General features: G+C 36.3%; 1 protein-coding gene across 6 annotated transcripts in view; it reads left to right on the forward strand.

Annotated features, from left to right (window-relative positions):
- FAM149B1 (family with sequence similarity 149 member B1) overlaps positions 1–23,518 on the forward strand; it is an 87,907-nt gene that overhangs the window by 25,211 nt on the left and 39,178 nt on the right. For all 6 annotated transcript variants that reach the window (XM_043596621.1, XM_043596620.1, XM_043596622.1 and 3 more), the window contains exons 4-7: positions 8,961–9,103; positions 10,172–10,288; positions 12,867–13,034; positions 15,945–16,132. In XM_043596621.1, the coding sequence (XP_043452556.1) occupies positions 8,961–9,103; positions 10,172–10,288; positions 12,867–13,034; positions 15,945–16,132 (616 nt within the window). The remainder of the gene's footprint in view (positions 1–8,960; positions 9,104–10,171; positions 10,289–12,866; positions 13,035–15,944; positions 16,133–23,518) is intronic.

The raw sequence follows: 23,518 nt of genomic DNA on the forward strand, positions 1-23,518 counted from the left end.
CCTGATAGTTTTTTGATTCCTTGTTTGGTCTTCATTTCTCCCCTTTCATTTTTTTTCTTTTTATGGGATCAGGTTTCCTCCCCACTCCTTTCCCTTTATTCCAGGGTTACTTCAACAAACAAATCAAAGCACACCTTGGCTGAAGGTCCAAACACTCCACCACTAAAAGTAAGGAGGAGCTTTGCAGAGGACTGACCAGTGGGATAGAGCAGCCAAAACACAACAGAGTGCATATAATGTATACCAAAAACAATTCCTAAAGTGCCAACCCTGGACAGTGTATGACCCCTTTTTAATATAGAAGTACTCACAGGTGCAGTAATAACAAACTATTAAAACCCACAAAAAGCAGAAACTAGCCAAAATGAGAAAACAGAGGAATTCTCCTGAAAAGAAAATTCAGGAAGAAATCACAGCCAGAGAATTGCTCAAAACAGTTATAAACAATATATCTGAACAAGAATTTAGAATAACAGTCATAAGACTAATAACTGGGCTTGAAAAAAGCATAGAAGACACTAGAGAATCTCTTTGTACAGAGATCACAGACCTAGGAACTCGTCCTGATGAATTAAAAAATGCTACAACTGAGATGCAAAATAAACTAGATACAGTGACAGTGAGGATGGAAGAAGCAGAGGAGAGAATAGATGAAATAGAAGATAAAATCGGAAAATAATGAAGCTGAAAAAAAGAAGGAAAGGAAATTACCAGATCATGAGGGGAGAATTAGAGAACTGATTCCATGAAACAAAACAATATCCGTATCATAGGAGTTCCAGAAGAAGAAGAGAGAGAAAGGGGAAGAAGTTTTATATGAATAAATTATAGCTGAGAACTTCTCTAATCTGGGGAAGGAAACAGGCATCCAAGTCTGAGAGGCACAGAGAACTCCTTCAAAATCAATAAAAACAGGTCAATACCATGACATATCATAGTGAAACTGGCAAAACACAAACATAAAGAGAATTCTGAAAGCAGCTAGGGACAAATGGGCCTTAAGTTACAGGCATAGGCACATAAAGTTAGTAGCAGACCTATCCACTGAAACTTGGCAGGCCAGAAGCGAGTGGCAGGAAATATTCAATGTGCTGAACAGGAAAACTATGCAGCCAAGAATCTTTTATCCAGCAAGGCTGTCTTCAGAATAGGAGAGATAAAGACTTTCCCAGACAAACAAAAACCAAAGGAGTTCATGACCATTAAACCAGCCCTGCAAGAGATTCTAGGGGTACTCTGTGAGTGGAAAGCAGCAAAGACTACAAAGGACCAAAGACATCACAACAAACATGGAATCTACAGATAACACCATGGCATTAAATTCATATCTTTCAATAATCACTCTGAATGTAAATGGACTAAATGCCCCAATCAAAAGACCTAGAGTATCAGAAGGGATCAAAAATAAGATCCATCTATATTCTGCCTACAAGAGACTCATTTAAAAAAATTTTTTTTAACATTTATTTATTTTTGAGACAGGGAGAGACAGAGCATGCACAGGGGAGGGTCAGAGAGAGGGAGACACAGAATCTGAAGCAGGCTCCAGGCTCCGAGCTGTCAGCACAGAGCCCGACGCGGGGCTCAAACTCATGGACTGCGAGATCATGACCTGAGCTGAAGTCAGCCGCTTAACCGACTGAGCCACCCAGGCGCCCCCAAGAGACTCATTTTAAACCAGAAGACACCTGCACATTGTAAGTGAGGGGATGGAGAACCATCTATCATGCTAACGATGTCAAAAGAAAGCTGGACTAGCCATACTTACATCAGACAAACTACATTTTAAAACAAAGACTGTACCAAGAGATGAAGAAGGGCATTATATCATAATTAAGGGGTCTATCCATCAAGAAGAGCTAACAACTGTAAATATTTATGCCTCCAATGTGGAAGAACTCAAATATATAAATCAATTAATCACAAATATAAGCAAACTTTTGGATATTTCAGATAAACTGAACACATATATTCAGAACGTTTCATCCTACAGCAGCAGAATACATATTCTTCTTGAGTGCACATGGAACATTATCCAAAATAGATCACATACTGGTCACAAAATAGCCCTCAACACGTACAAAAAGATTGAGATCATACCATGCATATTTTCAGATCACAATGCTATGAAACTTGAAATCAACCACAAGTAAAAATTTGGAAAACCCCAAATACATTGAGGTTAAACAATATCCCACCAAAGAACCAATGGGTCAACCAGGAAATTAAATAAGAAATTTAAAAATATATGGAAGCAAATGAAAATGAAATATGATCATCCAGTCATTTGGGATGCAGCAAAGGCAGTCCTAAGGGGAAGATACACTGCAATTTGGGCCTATCTCAAGAAGTAAGAAAGGCCCCAAATATACAACCTAACCTTACACCTAGAGGAGCTAGAAAAGGAGCAGCAAATATAGCCCAAAGCCAACAGAAGAAGGGAAATAAAGATTAGAGCAGAAATAAATGATATAGAACAGTAGAACAGATCAATGAAACTAAGAGCTGATTTTTTGAAAGAATAAACAAACTGATAAGCCCCTAGCCAGACTACTCAAAAAGAAAAAAGAGAGGACCCAAATAGATAAAGTCACAAATGAAAGAGGAGAGATCACAACCAATACCAGAGACATACAAACAATTCTAAGAGAATACTATGAAAAATTATATGCCAACATACTAGACAATCTGGAAGAAATGGACAAATTCCTAGACACTCACACACTACCAAAACTCAAATGGGGAGAAATAGAAAATTTGAATAAACCTATAACCAGCAAAGAAATCTCAGTTATCAAAAGTCTCCCAACAAATAAGAGCCCTGGAATTCTACCAAAAATTTAAAGCAGAGTTAATACCTGTTCTTCTCAAAATGTTCCAAAAAATAGAAATGGAAGGAAAGCTTCCAAACTCATTCTATGAAGCCAGCATTACCTTAATTCCAAAACCAAAGACTCCACTAAAAAGGAGAATTACAGGCCAATATACCTGATGAACCTAGATGCAAAAATTCTCAATAAGATACTAGCAAATCGAAGTCAACAATACATTAAAAGCATTATTCACCATGATCAAGTGGGATTCATTCCTGGGCTGCAGGGCTGTTTTAGAATTCACAAATCAATCAATGTGATACACCACATTAATAGAGGAAAGGATAAGAACCATATGATATTGTCAATAGATGCAAAAAAAGCATTGGACAAAGTACAGCATCCTTTCTTGATAAAAACCCTCAAGAAAGTCGGAATGATAGAAACATATCTTAACATCATAAAAGCCATATATGAAAGGCCCATAGGTAATATAATCTACAATGGGGAAAAACTGAGAGCTTTCCCCCTAAGATCAGGAACATGACAGAGATGTCCATTCTCACCACTGTTGTTCAACATAGTGTTGGAAACCCTAGCCTCAGCAATCAGACAACAAAACAAAATTAAATGCATCCAAATTGGCAAAGAAGAAATCAAGCTTTCACTCTTTGCAGATGACATGATATTCTACATGGAAGACCCAAAAGACTCCACCAAAAAACTGCTAGAGCTGATACATGAATTCAGTAAAGCCGCAGGATATAAAATCAATGTACAGAAATTGGTTGCATTTCTATACACCAATAATGAAGCAACAGAAAGAGATATCAAGGAATTGATCCCATTTACACCAAAAACCATAAGATACTTAGGAATAAACCTAACCAAAGAGGTAAAATATCTGTACACTGAAAACTATAGAAAGCTTATGAAACAAATTGAAAAAGACACAAAGAAATGGAAAAACATTCCATGCTCATGGATTGGAAGAACAAATATTGTTAAAATATTGATACTACTGAAAGCAATCTACACATTCAATGCAAACCTTATCAAAATAACACAGCATTCTTCACAGAGCTAGAACAAACAATTCTAAAATTTGTATGGTACCACAAAAGAACCTGAATAGCCAAAGTAATGTTGAAAAAGAAAACCAAAGCTGGAGGTATCACAGGTATCCTGGACTTTAACCTGTATTACAAACTTGTAATCATCAAGACAGTATGGTACTGACACAAAAACAGACACATAGATCAATGGAACAGAATAGAGAACCCAGAAATGGACCCACAAATATATGGCCAACTAACCTTTGACAAAGCAGTAAAGAGTATCCAATGGGAAAAAGACAGTCTCTTTAGCAAATGGTGCTGGGAGAACTGGATAGCAACATGCAGAAGAATGAACCTGGACCACTTTCTTACACCATACACAAAAATAAACTCAAAATGGGTAAAAGACCTAAATTTGAGACAGAAAACCATCAAAATCCTACAGGAGAAAACAGGCAGCAACCTCTCTGACCTAGGCCACAACAACTTCATACTTGACATGTCTCCAGAGGCAAGGGAAATAAAAGCAAAAATGAATTATTTGGACCTCCTCAAGATAAAAAGCTTCTACACAGCAAGGGAGACAATTAACAAAACTAAAAGGCAACCAATAGAATGGGAGAATATATTTGCAAATGACATATCAGATAAAGGGTTAGTATCCCAAATACATAAAGAACTTATCGAACTCAACACCCCAAAACCAAATAATCCAGTGAAGAAATGGGCAGAAGACATGAATAGACACTTCTCCAAAGAAGATATCCAGATGGCAAACAGACACATGAAAAGATGTTCAACATCACTCGTCGTCAGGGAATTACAAATCAAAACCACAATGAGATACCACCTCACACCTGTCAGAATGGCTAAAATTAACAACTCAGGCAACGACAGATGTTGGCAAGGTAGTGGAGAAAGAGGAACCCTTTTGCTCTGCTGGTGGGAATGCAAAGTGGTGTAGGCACTCTGGAAAACAGTATGGGGGTTCCTCAAAAAATTAAAAATAGAATTACCTAATGACCCAGCAATTGCACTACTAGGAATTTAACCAAAGGATACAAAAATGCTGAATCGAAGGGGCACATGCACCCCAATGTTTATAGCAGTGCTATCAACAATAGCCAAAGTATGGAAAGAGCCCAAATGTCCATCGATGGATGCATGGATAAAGAAGATATAGTATGTATACACAATGGAATAATGCTGGACAATGAAAAAGCATGAAATCTTGCCATTTGCAACAATGTGGGTGAAACTGGAGGATATTATGCTAAACGAAGTAAGTCAGTCAGAGAAAGATATCATATGATTTCACTCATATGGAATTTGAGAAACTCAACAGATGAACATAGGGGAAAGGAAAGAAAAATAAGATAAAAACAGAGAGGAAGGCAAAGCATAGAGAGTCTTAAATACAGAGGACAAACTGAGGGTTGCTGGAGAGGGGTTGGAGGGTTGGGTTAAATGGGTGATGGGCATTAAGGAGGGCACTTTTCAGGATGAGCAATGGGTGTCATATGTAAGAGATGAATCACTGGGTTCTACTTCTGAAGCCAAGACTATACTGTATGTTAAATAACTTGAAAATAAATTAATAAAAATTTTAAAAAATAAAAAAATGAAGTATGGATGCTAAAATTTTAACTACTAGTAGAATATAAACATAATGAATAACTTCCAAATTAATAGAGGAAACAAGAAAAAATGTAACAGAAGGAAAAGAAAATAAAAAACACAAGAAAAAGGTTAAATACAAACACAAAACAAATGGTAGCTATAAGTCCAAATATTGCACATTATAATAAGTATAAGTGGATACAATTTACCTATTAAGAAAAGACAGAGACTCTGAAATTGGATTTTAAAATTCTAGCTACATGCTATTTAAATAAATATTTCAAAAACAGAATGACACCCAGATATTAAGGGATGGGAAAAGTTATAATAGGCAAATACTAACAACAAGAAGAGTTGACATAATAGCATTTAAGCAGATAAATATTTAATAGAAAAAAATTTGCCAAGAAATAGCCTCTTTTAAAAAAATGTTTATTTTTGAGAGAGAGCACATGTGAGCATGTGAGTGGGGGAGGGGCAGAGAGAGAGGGAGACAGAGAATCTGTCAGTGCAGAGCTCGACGTGGGGCTCAAACTCATGAACTATGAGATCATGACCTGAGCTGAAGTTGGAGGCTTAACCAACTGAGCCACCCAGGTGCCCCAAGAAACAGGCTCTTAACTATTGAGAACAAACTGATGGTTACCAGAGGGGAGGTGGGTGGGGGGGTAGGTGAAATCGGTAATGTGGTAATACAGATCAAGGACTGCACTTGTCATAATGAGCACAGGGTGATGTATGGAATTGTTGAATCACTGTATTGTACGCCTAAAAGTAATATAGCACTGTATGTTAACTATACTGGAATTAAATTTTAAAAAATGCTTGCAATGCAAAAACAAAACAAAACAAAAGACAGCTTGCTAGGAGATTGTGCTAGTCACTTCTTTCTCAACATTATCCCATTCTCATCTCTAATAAAGAACTTTGATGCTTCTGAAAAAAATAAATAGAAAATTTCACTAAGACTAGGAAAGTCCCACCTCAGCCCCCAGAAGCTTGAAAACAGTAAAAGAATTTTTAGAAATATTACTTATGTTGACTCTTGTGAAAATAAATAAAAGAAATATCATTAAACCTGGAGTTGGGAAGCCCTAAAGAGCAATCTGTCACACACTACCATCCCTCCTTAAGAAACCATAGCTTGCATTCCCCAACAGGAAGAAACTTACTTTATATACCCCAGCAGGAGGAAGAATTTCTTCCTGCCCATCCACAGCCCAACCAGTGAGAAACCACCACACTCATCCAATGAGAAGCCATAACAGCCCCTTCTAGCTTCCTCCTTTTGCCTATAAAAGCAAGCCTCTCCTCTGTTCTGGACTTGCCTATGCTTTCCCATAAGTTTGCTTGTCTCCATTTGCAATTCTTTGCTATTCCTGAAGCTTATTTTGCTTTTAAAAAGCTGACACTTTTTTTTTGTATTTTTTTAAGGTCAACAGTCTTTAAAATTAGCCTTCATATCTATCTAGCAAGTCTTTTTTAATTGGGTAGAGACTGATTTTCATTCGTGGAGTGAAAATACAGATTTATTATCTTACACTTTTTCTTCCACCAGAATAAAAAAGGGTGCATAAATATAAAGTAGAAAAGCAAGGAAGCAAATAACATGATCAGATTTATATTTTATAGCCATCTCTATTGCTGCTACTAAAGGATTACAGAGGGCAGGGAGATAACCTAAACTCTCAGTTGAAAAATACAGACTACAGAGGCACCTGGGTGGCTCAATCGGCTGAGTGTCTGACTTCAGCTCAGGTCATGGTCTCACAGTTCATGAGTTCAAGCCCCTTGTCAGCTCTGTGCTGACAGCTCACAGCCTGGAGCCTGCTTTGGATTCTATGTCTCCCGCTCTCTCTGAACCAACCCCGCTTGTGCTCTCTCTAAAATAAATAATACACATTAAAAAAATTAAAAGTAAAATAAAAATACAGACTACAAAATGATACATACGCAGTTAGCCCTTCACCAACACAAGTTTGAACTGTGTGGGTCCACTTATATGTGGACTTTTTTTCAAAACAGTACAGGACTGTAAATGTATTTTCTCTTATGATTTTCTGTTTTTTTTTAATGTTTTTTTATTTATTTGAGAGAGAGAGAGGAGGGGTGGAGAGAGAGGCAGAGAGAGAATCCCAAACAGGCTCCACACCATCAGTGCAGAGGTGGACGTGGGGTTTGAACTCATGAACAGTGAGATAAAGATCCTGAGCCAAAATCAAGAGTCAGACACTTAACTGACTGAGCCACCCAGGCTCCCCTCTTAGGATTTTTTTTTTTAATTTTGATGTTTATTTATTTTTGAGAGAGAGAGAGAAAGAGAGAAGCCGATGTGGAGTTTGAACTCAGGAACTGAGAGATCATGACCTGAGCCAAAGTCAGACCCTTAGCCGACTGAGCCACCCAGGCACCCCTATTTTTTTTAAGTTTATTTATTTATTTTGAGAGAGACAGAGCGCGAGTGGGGAAGGGGCAGAGAGGGAGAGAGAGAATCCCAAGCAGGCTCCAGGCTGCCAGCGAAGAGCCTAATATGGGGCTTGAGCTCACGAAACTGCAAGATCATGACCTGAGCCAAAACCAGGAGTCAGACGCTTAACTGACTGAGCCACCCAGGCACACCATGATTTTCTTTTCTTTTTTTAGAAAAAAGAAAAATTTTTTAAATGTTTATTTATTTTTTGGGAGAGACAGAGACATAATGCGAGTGGGTTAGGGGTAGAGAGAGAGGGAGACACAGAATCCGAAGCAGGTTCCAGGCTCTGAACTGTCAGCACAGAGCCCGACGTGGGGGTCGAACTCACAAGCTGTGAGATCATGACCTGAGCCGAAGTCAGACGCTCAACTGACAGCCACCCAGGCGCCCCCACCATGATTTTCTTAATAACCTTTTCTTTAGCTTTATTGTAAGAATACAGTATGCAATACATATATAAAATATGGGTTATTGTTAAAGCTTCCAGTCAGTTGTAAGCTATTAGTAGTTAGGTTTTTGGAGAGCCAAATGTTATATATGGATTTTTGACTGTGTGTGTGGCGGGGGGAAGGGGACACATGGGGGCGGAGGGTCAGCATCCCTAAGGCCGCATGTATAGGATTAACTGTCTATCTTCAGCTCTAAAAAAATACTGGAGCCAAGCAACTATACTAAAATTAGCAATCATTATATTAGGTAGAATTATTGGTAATTTTAATTTATTCTTCATGTTTTTCTGGATCTTTCAAAATGATTACAATAAACATAGTATTTTTATAATGAAGAAAATGTTACTTTAAATAAGTAGGTATTTCTATAAATTTTCTTTACATAGGAATAGGAAGGAAATCTGAATATTATAAGATGAAAATTCACTAAATTTTTTAATGGAAATTCAACAGTATTTCAAATGGACTAAATTTTAAATTTGATTGCTTTCAAACTTTAGGACTTTAAAAGCTCACCTAAATATTTAGGGGTGATATTTTCTTCCAGGAGCTTGATCAAAATGCCACTGAAAAGGTCCAGGCAATGTTCACAGCCATTGACGAGCTCTTGTATGAGCAGAAGTTGAGTGTGCATACTAAGAGTCTACAGGAAGAGTGCCAACAATGGACATGCAGCTTTCCTCACCTCAGGTATTAAAGCCCTAGATCTGGCTTGTATTCGTGGCTAATACTAAAATTTGAAAAGCAGATATCTAGGGGCGCCTGGATTGCTCAGTTGGCTGTGTCCGATTCTTGATTTCGGCTCAGATCATGATCTCAGGTTGTGGGATTGAGCTCCACGTCAGGCTCCACACTGAGCATAGAGTCTCCTTAAGATTTTCTCCCTCTGCCCCTCTTCCTCACTGTCCTCTGTCTCTCTAAAATTAAAAAAAAAAATTAAAAAATATTTTTTAAAAAGCAGATATCCAAAAAAAAGCTTGTATTCTGAAATCTTTATGGACTTGGTTTTAATGAATGTAAATAAGGCCATATGGTATAAAGACTGCACTGAGAGAAAACTGAAGTTGATGGAAGTTTCTTAGAGTGTTCATAACTACCACTTTGTTGTCCTAATTGAGAAAAACAGTTCCTTTACCTTGTAGCTGAGATCTATGCATTGTGGCTGTCCAAAGATCTCTTCTTTGGAGCAAGAGGGTCAGAAAATGTATTTGTTTACACTGTTGTCTACAAGAAAATTCTTACACAAATTTAAAAGCAGACATAAGCTGTTAGGAAGCTTCCCTCACTTACTTCCCTTACTTCCCTTACTTATATAGTAAGTATAGTAACTATAGTAAGTTACTATACTTACTACTTAAAATTTATACCTAAAATTTATATAGCATCATGTTCTTAAGAATATAATTTATAGTTTTCACTAATTTGGCCTGGCTTTCATCCATTTTAGCAGATTTAATGAAGATTATTGTAGAGGATGGAGGGAAAATTACAAATTTTTGCTCAGTTTCCTTGGATTTTTTCAGCAGTGTGAGGCTATAGCTTTATCTTTTCCATATCTATTCTGTGGAAGAGAGCTATAACCTGTAATAAGATTCTGGATTCACATTTTTCTCTTAAGAATCATTCTTAATCAGTAGCGTACTAAGTATGCACTGGACTTTTATAGAGAGCCATCATATTTGTTCCAAGAATATCTATACTTTGTATGTATGCCAGGTGAACGTGCTTGATTGTCTCTTTATGTTGTTCACTTTGAAGGATCCTGGGTAGGCAGATAATCACTCCAAGCGAAGGATATGGACTGTATCCTAGATCCCCTTCTGTTGTTTCAGTTTCACATGACACAACACTATCTCAAGAAAGAGATTCTACTATGTAAGTATTCCTAATATGTAAGTATTTATGTATCCAAAGTGTTATATTCTGCCAGTTATACTAGGGGGTTAAAAAACTTATGTTTTACTTGATGGTATTTAATAAAGCACAGAAAATGCTGTTAAGATTGTCCACAGTTTTTATGCATAGAGAATTTTATTATATAATTTTTTTGTTCAAAAAGTAAGTCATTCCCTAGGGTTTAAGGATACTTTTGTTATTCAGATATATCTCTATCTCTATCTCTATCTCTATCTCTGCCTATGTCTCTATCTCTATAAATTTATAGATACAGGCATTTCCTTCTTGAAATAAAGTGTAGATAGACTGGTTTCAGGAGATTTAGGAGTTTGAGAAACACACTTTAAAGATTTTTTGAAAAAATACTGAAAAAGTAATTTTTCTTAAACATATAATATTAATTACAACTTAATTTCTTTACGGAAGTTAAACTGCTATTAGTTTATTAACTAAAAATGGGTAATTAGTATATTTAAAATAGCTAAATTCTTTTGAACACTTCAAACTCTTTTTTTTTTTAATTTTTTTTTTCAACGTTTTTATTTATTTTTGGGACAGAGAGAGACAGAGCATGAACGGGGGAGGGGCAGAGAGAGAGGGAGACACAGAATTGGAAACAGGCTCCAGGCTCCAAGCCATCAGCCCAGAGCCTGACGCGGGGCTCGAACTCACAGACGGCGAGATTGTGACCTGGCTGAAGTCGGACGCTTAACCGACTGCGCCACCCAGGCGCCCCATCAAACTCTTTAAACAACAGCAAAACAAACCAAAATAGGATTGTTCCACTCTCTTACATCATACACAAAAATACATTCAAAATGGATGAAAGACCTGTGAGACCTGAAACCGTAAAAATCCTAGAGAACACAGGCAGTAACCTCTTTGACAATGGCTGTAGCAACTTCTTTCTAGATATATCTCCCGAGGCAAGGAAAACAAAAGCAAAAATAAACTATTTTATTTCATCAAAATAGAAAGTTTCCACACAGTGAAGGAAACAAATCAACAAAACTAAAAGGCAACCTATGGAATGGGAGAAATTTGGAAATATTTCCAAATATTTTAAATATTCTTCTTAAATATTTGGACATATTTCCAAAATTTGTTCAAGTCAGATTTTCCCACTAGCCTTGCTGAAAAGTGCCACAGGTTTATTCTTTTTTTTTTCATTAAAAAATACTTCAGGTACAAAAGTATAAAGAATATCACAAAATATACGTTGGTTATATTTAATATTTCGTTAAACAGAGCCATTTAAAAAAACTGTACTGCTCAGATTTGACTGGTTTTCTCCAAAGTAAAGATTCTGAACTGAATGAGTCATCATATATTCATTGAATATCTGGGTAGGAAGAGAAATTTAAATATAAATAAGAGAAGATCCCTGCCCTTAAGGCATATGCATTTTGAACTATGATGGAGTTACTGAAATAAGCATATTATCTCCTGAGGTACCTGAAAGTTGTAATTATTAATATTCTTAATTTTTCATCAATTTTTTTATTGAAAGAGACTTAAATATAAAATACTGGTATCAGGTGTACATCATAGTGATTCAGCAATTATATAAATTACAAAATGCTTACCACAATAAGTATAGTTACTATCTGCCACCAAAGTTATTACAATATTATTGATTATATTCCCTATGCCATACTTCTCATTCCTGTGACTTATTTATTTTATAACTGGCAATCTGTACCTCTTAATACCCTTCACCTATTTTGCCAACCCTCCAATCCCCATTCCCTTTAGCAATTACCAGTTTGTCCTCTGTATTTATGAATCTCTTTGTTTTGTTTATTCCTTTTTCTTGGTTTTTAGATTCCATGTTTAAGGTAAATCATATGGTATTTGTCTTTTCCTGTCTTATTTCACTTAGCGTTATATGCCCTATGTCCATCCATGTTGTAGCAAATGTCAAGTTCCAACCTTTTTCATGGCTGAGTAATACTCCATTACATATACATACCACATCTTCTTTATCCATGAATCTATCTGTGGACACTTAAGTTGCTTTCATATCTTGGCTACTGTAAATAATGCTGCAATAAACATAGGAGTGCATGTATCTTTTCAAATTAATGTTTTTATTTTCTTCAGGTGGAATTCAGTGGTGGAATTACTGGGTCATATAGTATTTCTATTTTTAATTTTTGAGGAACCATAGTGGCTGCACCAATTTACATTCCCACCAATAGTGCATGAGGGTTCCCTTTTCTCCATATCCTTCCCAACACTTGTTATTTCTTGTCTTTTTGATACTAGCCATTCTGACTGGTTATTCTTAAATATTTTTAAACTTATCTCATAGCCTTAGCTGTTGCATCTGAAAAGACAGCAAATAGTATTTGATACTGCACAGTACACCTAGGCAGAGTAGGTCTATGGCTAGTGTTTATTCTTTCTCTTCTGAGAAACAATAGGTATTAAGACTATGAATAGTCTGGGGAGATGTCAGCAGGGCAAGGGATTTTGAGCTGAAACTCGTATGACTAAATTGCTGTAGGAACTGTTTATGTTATATACAATTAATAATTGCTTTTTCCTCTCCCAGATTTGGTATTAGGGGAAAGAAGTTACATTTTTCATCTTCTTATGCTCACAAAGCATCTCCCATTGCCAAATCCCCTAGTGTGTATTCTATGGAAAGAGAGGAGGAAGACTGTATAATCTTCTCTGAAGGAATAATAGAGGAATACCTAGCATTCGACCACACTGATATGTGAGTGTTAAGTATTTTAAGTTTTTTACTCCCCTCCTATTTTGTGTATTAATATCTATTTTTTTCTAATGTTTATTTTTGAGAGACAGAGCATGAGTGGGGTAGGGTCAGAGAGAGAGGGAGACACAAAATCGGAAGCAGGCTCCAGGCTCTGAGCTGTCAGCACAGAGCCTGACAAAGGTCTCAAACTCACAAGCTATGAGATCATGACCTGAACCAAAGTCGGATGCTTAACCGACTGAGCCACCCAGGCACCCCTCTATTTTTTCTAAAGTATACTACTCAGGGACACCTGGTGACTCAGTCCATTGAGTGAGTGACTCTTGATTTTGGCTCAGGTCGTGATCCCAGGGTTGTGGGATTGAGCCCTGCATTGGGCTCTGTGTTGAGTGTGGAGCCTGCTTGAGGTTCTCTTTCTCTTTCTCTCTCTCTCTCTCTCTCTCCCTCCCTCTGCTCCTCCTCTCCCCCACTCATGCTTGCTCTCTCGCTAAAAATGGATTGAAAAAATAATAAAATCTACTACTCAGAACTGCCCCCCCAAAAGACAGAAAAAAAAACACAACCAAACAAAATATAAAGTACACAACCAATATTACATATAACTAGATTGATGTCACTTGGTTATTTATTTCCTATTACTTCTGAGGTATCTAGAGTTCATGTGCTTAGTTGATATAAATTCCTATTGCTTCCACATACCAGACTCCCTTGTGTATTTTCTTCCTGAATGTGTTATTTGCCTCTTCCTGAGATTAAACATTTTTAAATGAGTTAATTTCTTTCTTCACATAATTTGATTTTACCTTTTGTAAATCATCACCAGTTAATTCATGGAAGTCTGAAGCTTTTCAAAGGAGCAGTTGAAGAGGTGTGAACTTTGTTTACGTAAATCCTTTTTGAAAAGGTATACACGGTTTATATAAAACCTTATACTTAGCACAGACTTTATAATTAATAATGCTTGTTTATATCCATTCTTATTGTATTCTGACAATAGTCCTGTGACACAGATATTATTTACCATCTCTATAGGATAGGTGAGAATCAGAGTGGTTAAATGATTTGTCTGAGGTAAAGCTAAGACCTAAAACCTTATTCATCTTACTCTAAATCCAGTGCTCTCTTCACTATCCTATGCTACCCTTCTGAAACATTAACCTCTTAAGCTATTCCTCCAAGCCTTTAAAAGTTCCAGAGCGCAACAAGTGGGAGAGAGGCAAAGAAGGAGGGAGAGAGAGAGAAATCCCAAGCAGGTTCCACACTGTCCACTCAAAGCCTGATGTGGGGCTTGAATTCATGAACCGTGAGATCATGACCTGAGACCAAGTCGGACGCTTAACCAACTGAGCCACCCAGACGCCCCAACAGAAAATGGATTTTAAATAAAGGAAATAAAATTAAATCTCATTCACAATTACCAGTGCAAATTAAAACTATAACAAGATACTATTTTATCTGTCAGACTGGCAGAGAAAACAAAGAAGTTTGATAATTCCTTGAATGGAAAAAAGGCACATTTTTTCAACACTGAAGATTATCTCTCTTTAGAGGAAAGTGGGCAATATCTTTCCATTTTAAATGCATATACCATTTCACTCAATAATTCTATTTATAGGAATTTATCCTACAGATATAATACCCATGTAGCCAAAGAACTACATACAAGAATATTAAATGTCCTATTGACTATAAGAACAAAAGCCTGGTTGATCAATAACTGGATAGTTAGATATACTATGGTATATCCAGTAGAATTCTCTTCAGCTATTTTTTCAGAGGCGTATTCATATGTATTAATAGAGATGGAGGGCCAGATACATTTTTAAATAAAAGGCCACAATGCAGTGCAGTGTATAACGTAACTATTTCCCTGGACCAATGTATAATGTTTGCTTCTGGGAATGGTGCCTGGGAGACAGAAATGTAAACTTATTTTTCACTATATAAATACATTTCCTTCTGTATAATGTGAATTTTTTTTCATCATATGAAAGTGTTATCTCCTATAAAAAGAAATATAAATGCAAATACAATTAATACTAAATCAGCCTTGGGAAAGAAGTAGAGTCTTTAGCTGCCCTGCATAAACCTCTTAGCATCCTTCTTTCCTAGTTAGAGCTTCTTATTTAATTCTTGACACCTCTGCTACCCCAGGGATAATTTTCACGGTAGAGGCCATAAGATATTTCTTCGTAGCCCAAGTGTTCCAGAATTTGCTTTGGGTTAATTTATAATACATCTATCCTAGGTAAGCATATCTGTCAGCTAGATCTTTGCCCCCCAAATACTGGGGCTATTGGTACTCCCTTCCAGAGAAGAGACCAGACTTGGCTGAGTTTCTGGACTACAGATAGCTACATGGTCTCCAAAAAGGCCTCACAGTAGCTTCTTGTGCTGGTGGGCTCCCCTCCTTTCCCTTTCCAGCCAAATGCCAATTGTTTGTTCGGATTAATAAAAGTACACTATTTCTCTAATGAATCACTGCCTCAAATAACTATGTGACACAGTCACATGCCCATCATTAAAAGGTACATGAATAGTAATCTAAATGTTATCCAGTCACAACAAAAAGATTATTTCTGTATGCTTGTCATAGCTTATTGCTCAACTGACAATGTTCACTGTTCAAAGCTAAAAAATACACAATGAGACCTCAGTCTTCTTTTTCTTATTCTTTTTTTTTTTTTGGCAGAGTAGTGGGGTGGGGTGGGAGTAAAAAGGGAAATTCAGTCTGTTTGAGAACTCCCTTAGGTCACAAGACAGTTTAACACATATGCTACATACATATACTGAGCTACATACATATACATGTGGGGAGGGGACACAAATCACGCTCCTGGAGAAGCACAAAACACAGTGGTGAACACTCAGTAAAGAATAACTAGGAAGTCTTATTTGCTTCTGTTACAGGGAAGAGGGGTTTCAAGGAAAGAAATTACACGCATCTCCAGAGAAACAGAAATTAGGGTACCCTCCCATTGCTCCATTTTACTGCATGAAAGAGGACGTCCTTGCTTATGTGTTTGACGACGTGTGGAGCAAAGTTCTGAGCTGTATGGAGCAGCTGACACGTAGTCATTGGGAGGGATTTGCTTCTGGTAAGGATCTTTGTGAAAACAACATAAAAAAATAATTATTTATGATTTCCAAACCCTGACTAGTCTTTCAGATTATATGTTTCATTACTGCAAAAGACTCATATTTGTATTTTCCACAGACACTAACAGATATTTAGACAATATGTGAAAATGAGTGGATGAGTAACAAGGCTATTTTATGATGACTATACTGTGTTTTATTTGAATATAATTATTTGTGAGAAAAAAGATGTGCAAGTGGCAAATACATTTTTTAAACTGCTCTACTTAAGAATAATTGATTATAAAATAAACCATTCATATTTAAAGTGTAAATTGGTCAATTGACCTATGTATACAAGAAACCACAAAACAGTCAATATAATATATATAATACCTTTGTAATCCCTTTCTGCCCCTGCCTGACCCCCAATCCCCACGTGCTTTGTCACTGTAGTTTAGTTTTTATTTTGTAGAGTTTCATATAAATGGAATCAGGGTATTTCCTTTTTGTAAGCTTCCTTCATTCAGCATGATCATTTTGAGATTCATCTATGTAAATGTGTGCGTCAGCAATTTATTCCCAAGAAGTGTTCCACTGTTGCACAATTTGTTTATCCATTTACCTGTTCATGGACATTTGGGTTCTTTTCAATTCGAGACTATAATATGCAAAGCTATTATGCACATTACTATGCAAGAATTTTTTGCACATACATTTCCTTTTCTCTTAGGTAAATTTCTAGGAGTGGAATGGTTTGATTATATGGTTAAATATATATTTAGCTTTTTAAGAATTATTTTGTTTTTCTGTATTGCACAAAAACCTATCACAAACTTATCAGTTTCAAACAACATACATTTTTTATCTCACAGATTTGTGGGTCACAAGACCAGGAATGGCTTAGCTAGTTCTCTACTTAGGATCTCACAAAGCTGTGATCAAGGTGTTGGCCACAGCTAGGCTCTCAAGAAGAGGCTCACTTAGGAAAGGAAACACTTCCCCTTTTGTGTGTTCTTAGAAGTATAGAGTTTCTTGTAACTGTAGGAGTCACAGCAGCTTTCTTCTTCAAAGCCAGCAAGAAAGGCTGAGAGCTAGTCAGCAAAACAGAAGCTTATATAATGTAACATATTCATGGAAGTGACATCTCATCACTTTTACCATCTTCTGTTGGTCTGGAGTAAGTCACACTCAAAGGGAGATTCTACAAATATGTGAACACCGGGGCGCCTGGGTTGTTCAGTCGGTTAAGCTTCTCACTTCGGCTCAGGTCATGATCTTGTGGTCTGTGGGTTCGAGCCCCACATCAGGCTCTATGCTGACAGTTCAGAGCTTGGAGCCTGCTTCGGATTCTGTGTCTCCCTCTCTCTCTGCCCCTCCCCCTCTCATGTTCTGTCTCTCTCTGTCTCAAAAATATATAAAAACTAAAAAAAAAAAAAAAAGATGTGAACACCAAGAGGTAAGAGGGGCCACCTTAGAGTTTGTCCATTACAGTTCTCCCACTTGCCCCTAATGATTCCTGTGCTCCCACATGCAAAATACATTAAATTCCCAAGAGACTTATTATAGCATAGCTCAGAAGTTCAAAATATTATCATCTAAATTAGGTCTTGGTATGAATAAACTTCCCCATGAATGGATATAATACATTAAGTAAAGTTACTGGGGCCCAATTCTCTTCCATCTATATATCTGTGAAACTAAAGGCTATATACATAGGAATATAAACATCTAACTATATAATCCAACCAACCATTCCTGTCATAGAGAAAAGTCGCCTTACCCCAACACACCCATCATACAATAGTGGGCCAGGGAAAGGATAACAGACATTCTAGATAAGGGAGGGGGGGTGGGCAGAAATGAAAGGTTAAGTGGCACCTGGGTGGCTCAATCACTTAAGTGTCTGACTCTTTATTTCGGCTCAGGTCATGATCTCATGGTTCATGAGATCGAGCCCAATGTCGGGCTCTGTGCTGACAGTGCAGATCCTGCTTGGGATTCTCCCTCTCTCTCCCTCTGACCCCTACCCTACTCACAGTCTCTCTCTCTTTCTTAAAATAAATAAACATTAAAAAAAAGAAGGTTAAAAAAAAAAAGGTTTATAGTAATTCTGAAGTCCAGTTGGGAAAATACTGGGAGTTCTAGTCCTAGAAATAGCTCTCTGTTCCAACCTCTGGGCTCTTGGTTTTGCCCTCTGAATCATCCTTCCTTTTTCACATGTGTGAAAGCTAAGTGGTTTTATTAGACTGCTTCCTGGTAGTAGAATTTTGAGGGTCTGACAGCCTTCTTTCATTTAAACTCTTTCACCATCTAGAGATACAAATTTTTCAAAATTATAAAGTCCTGGTTTCTTTACATTTAATATTTTTTCCATCAGTTTCTCTTTCTCATCTCATGTTTTATTGTATAAGTAGCAGGAAAAAAATCAGGCCTCACTTTCAATAACTTTGATTGGAACTCTTCTTAGCTATACAACCAGAATCATCACTTTAACTCCTGCCTTCCACATGATCACAGGAGACCATTTCACTAAACATTCTTCCACTAAATAACAAGCACCTCCTTCTTCCAGTTTTTAATAACATGTTCCTCATTTCCTTCTGAACCCTCCCCTAGAGCATCCTCCAAATCCAAATTTCTACTAAGTCTGTTCAAGGCAATTTATGTTTTATCTATCATATTTCTCCAAATTCTTCTATCAATGAACAATCAAAAATGAAATTAAGGAAACAGTTCATTTCTAATAGCATCAAAGAGAATAAAATACTTAGAAATAAACTTAACCAAGAAAGTGTAAGACTTTTACACTGAAAACTACAAGACATTATTGTAAGAAAATAGGGAAGACCTAAAGAATTGGAAAGTCTTCCGGTGTTTTATGGATTAGAAGACTTAATATTGTTAAATGGCAATACTCCCCAAACAGATTTGAGTGAATGTCCAAAATAATATTAAAAAAGAACAAAGTATGAGGCTTCACATTTCCTGATATTAAAACTTAGTACAAAGGTACATTAACCAAAACAGTGTGGTACTGACATAAGAATCGACATATAGATCAACAGAATAGCATCAAGAGTCTAGAAATAAACCCTCACATATACAGCCAATTGATTTTCAACAAGGGTGCCAAGACCATTCAATGGGAGAATAGTATCTTCAACAAATGGTGCTAAAACTGGATAACCACATGAAAAAGAATGAATTTGGACCCTCCTTTCACACTACATACAAAGTATCAACTCAAAATGGATCACAAGCATACATTTAAGAACTAAAACTATAAAACTCTTAGAAGAAAACATAAGAGTAAATCTTAATGAGGTTGGATTTAGCACTGGATTCTTAGATATGACACCAAGACCACAAGCAACAAAAAAATCAATAGACTGGATTTTATCCTAAAAAAAAAAAAATCTATGTATCAAAGGATATTATCAAGAAAGTGAAAAGACAACCTACAGAATGGAAGAATATATATGCAAATCATACACCTGATAAGATTCTAGCATCACAATATGTAAAGTAAAATTCAACAACAAAGGGACAAACAACTCAATTTAAAAATGGGCAAACAACTTGAATAGGTATTTATCCAAAGAAGATACACACATGGCCAGTAAGCATATGAAAAGACGTTCAACATCCTTATTCATTAGGGAAATACAAACCAACACCAAAATCACAATGAAATGCTACTTCTACCCACTATGATGGCTACATTAAAAAAAAGAAGACAATAACAAGTATTGGTGAGTATGTGGAGAAACTGAAACACTCATACATTGCTGTGGTAAGGTAGAATGGTGTGGCTACCATGTAAACAGTTTGGTAGTTCCTCAAAAACTTAAACATAAGATTGCCGTATGACCAGCAATTCCATTCAAAGTATATAACCAAGAGAACTGAAACCTTATCTGCAAAAAAGCCTGTGTATGATTGTTCACAGCAGCATTTTCATAATAGTCAAAAAGTTAGAATTGACGCAAATGTTCATCAGCTATGAATGGAGAAACAAAATTTGGTATATACATATGTTATGGACTGAATTGTGTCCTCCTCAAAATTTATATGTTGAAGACCTAATCCCCAGTGTGAATGTTTGGAGGTGGGGCTTTTAGGAAGGTAATTAAGGTTAAATGAAGTCATAAGCATGGGGACCTAATCTTATAGAGTTGGTATCCTTATAAGAAGAGGAAGAGACCAAAGCCCCCTTTCTGTGCATGCACGGAAAAGTGGTAATGCAAGGACACAGCTGCCTACAAGCCAGATAGCACCTTGATCTTGAACTTCTGACCTCCAGAACTTTAAGAAAATAAATTTCTGTTATTTAAGCCATTCAGTCTGTGGTATATTGTTATAGCAGGATAATTAACTAATGTACTATGCAATGTAATATTATTAGTTCATAAACTAAAATTAAGTAATCATGCATGTTACAACATGGATAAACCTTGAAAATACTATGCTAAGGGTAAGAAGCCAAACACAAAAAGCCACATATTGTATGATTTTATTCAGTTGAAATGTCCAGAACAGGCATATCCATAGAGACACAAAGTAGTTTAGTGGTTGCCAAGGGATATAGGGAGAAAGGAATTGGGAGGTATGTGGTGTCTCTTTGCAGTGATAGAAATTTTCTGAAATTAGATAGTGGTGCTGACTGCACAACATTGTGAATATACTAAAAACCAATTAATTGTGTACTGTAAAATGGTTAAAAATGGTGAATTTTATGTTATATGAATTTTATTTCATTAAACATTTTAAAATATTTTAAACCTGTATGTAAATGTGAGTCTGTTGGTGATTCTTTTATAGATATGAAAAAAATTTTTAAATTTATTCATTCTAAAAACAAAAGCAAAAAGTGTTCATCCATTTGTCCAACTCCCTATGCCCTGCCTCTGGCAACTACCAATCTCTTCTCTATATCTATGAGCTTGGTTTTATTTATTTATTTATTTATTTTTAGATTCCATCTATAAGAAAGATCATATGTTATTTGTCTTTCTCTAACCTACTTCATTTAGCATAATGCCCTCGAGGTCCGTTCATGTTGTCACATATAGAAAGATTTCATTCTTTTTTAGGGCTGAAGTGTATTTCATTGTATATATACACCACAGTTGCTTTTTTTAAATCCTTTCATCTACTGACGGACACTTCGGTTGTTTCCATATCTTGGCTATTGTAAATAATGCTGCAATGAACATGGAGGTACATCTATCTTTTCAAGTTGGTGTTTTCCTTTTCTTTGGATAAATACCCAGAAGTGGAATAGCTGAATCATATGGTAGCTCTACTTTTAATTTTTTTGAGGAAAATCCATACTGGTTCCTATAGTGGGTATACCAATTTACATTCCCACAAGCAGTGCACGAGGGTTACCTTTTTACACCTCCTTGCCAACCCTTGTTATTTCTAGACTTTTTGATAATAGCCATTCTGACTAGTGAAACTGCATTTTAATTTTCATCTGCATTTTCCTGATGATGAGTAATGTAGAGCATCTTTTCATGTACCTTTTGGCCATCTGTATTTCTTCTTTGGAAAAATGTCTATTCAGATCTTCTGCCCATTTTTAAATTGGATTTTTTTTGGCTATGTATATATTTTCATAAATTTTGGAAATTAGCCCCTTATCAGATAGATGATTTGCAAGTATTTTCTCCCATTCAACAGACTGCTTTTCCATTTTGTTGACTTTTCCTTTTGCTGTGCAGAAGCTTTTTAATTTGATGGTGTTTTTTGTTTTGTTTTTTGGGTTTTTTGCTTTCCTTGGTTTTGCTTTTGGCATCAGATTCAAAAAATCATGGCCAAGACCTATGTCAAGAAACTTACCTCATGTTTTTTCCTAGGAGTTTTGTGGTTTCAGGTCTTATCTTCAAGTCTTTATTTTATTTTATTTTTTTCAACATTTATTTACTTTTGGGACAGAGAGAGACAGAGCATGAACGGGGGAAGGGCAGAGAGAGAGGGAGACACAGAATCGGAAACAGGCTCCAGGCTCTGAGCCATCAGCCCAGAGCCCGACGCGGGGCTCGAACTCACGGGCCGCGAGACCGTGACCTGGCTGAAGTCGGACGCTTAACCGACTGCGCCACCCAGGCGCCCCTCAAGTCTTTATTTTAAACTGACTTTTGTACATGGTGTAAGATACTGGTCCTACTTTCCAAAAAACATTTATTGAAGAGACTGTCTTTTACTCCTTTTATATTCTTATCTCCTTTGTTGTAAATTACTTGACCATATATGTGCGGGTTTATTTCTGAGTTTTCTATTGTATTGATCTATGTGTCTGTTTTTATGCCAGCACCTTACTGTTTTAATTGCTATAGCTATGTAGTATAGCTTGAAATCAGGGAGCAAGATGCTTCCAGCTTTGTTCTTTCTCAAGATTGCTTTGGCTATTTGGGGTCTTTATGGTTCCATACACATTTTAGGATTATTTGGTTCTATTTCTGTGAAAAAAGCTATTCAAATTTTGATAGGAATCACATTGAATCTGTGCCTTTTGTGGGGGGGGGGTGTTTTGGACATTTAAAAAATGTTAATTTTTCTAATCTGTGAGCACAGAATATCTTTCCATTTATTTGTGCCTTCTTCAGTTTCTTTCATTAATGTTTTGTAGTTCTCAGTATACAGGTCTTTACCTCCTTGGTTAAATTTATTCATAGGTATTTTATTCTTTTTGATGCAGGTGGGATTGTTTTCTTAATTTTGTCTTTATCATAGTCTATTATTAGTGTATATAAATGCAGTACGTTCTTGTGTATTGATTTTGTATCCTACAACTTCACTGAATTCATTTATTAGTTCTAACAGTTTCTGATAGAATTTCTAGGGCTTTCTATATATCATCTGCAAATAGTGAGAGCTTTATTTCTTCCTTCCCAATTTGAATGGCTTTTTTTTCTTTTTCTTGCCTAACTGCTCTGGCTAGGACTTCCAATACTATGTTGAATAAAAGTGGTGAGAGTGCATATCCTTGTCTTATTTCTGATCTTAGAAGAAACTTTCAGCTTTTCACTGTTGAGTATAATGTTAGCTGTGGGTTTGTCATATATGTCCTTTATTATGTTGAAGTACATTACCTTTGTACTCACTTTGTTGAGAGTTTTGAATTTTGTCAAATGTTTTTTCTGCATCTATTGAGATTATCATATGATATTCATTTTTATTAATGTAGTGTATCACATTGACTGATTTGCAGATGTTGAACCATCCTCGCATCCCTGGATTAATCTCACTTAATCACGATATATTATTCTTTCAATGTATTGTGGAATTTGGTGTGATAATATTTTCTTGAGGATTTCTGCATTTATGTTCATCAGGGATATTGGCCTGTACTCTCTTGTGGCATCCTTGGTTTTGGTACTAAGTAATGCCAATCTTGT

The sequence above is a fragment of the Prionailurus bengalensis genome, chromosome D2 (genome assembly GCF_016509475.1).
Source record: "Prionailurus bengalensis isolate Pbe53 chromosome D2, Fcat_Pben_1.1_paternal_pri, whole genome shotgun sequence".
Lineage (NCBI taxonomy): Eukaryota > Metazoa > Chordata > Mammalia > Carnivora > Felidae > Prionailurus > Prionailurus bengalensis.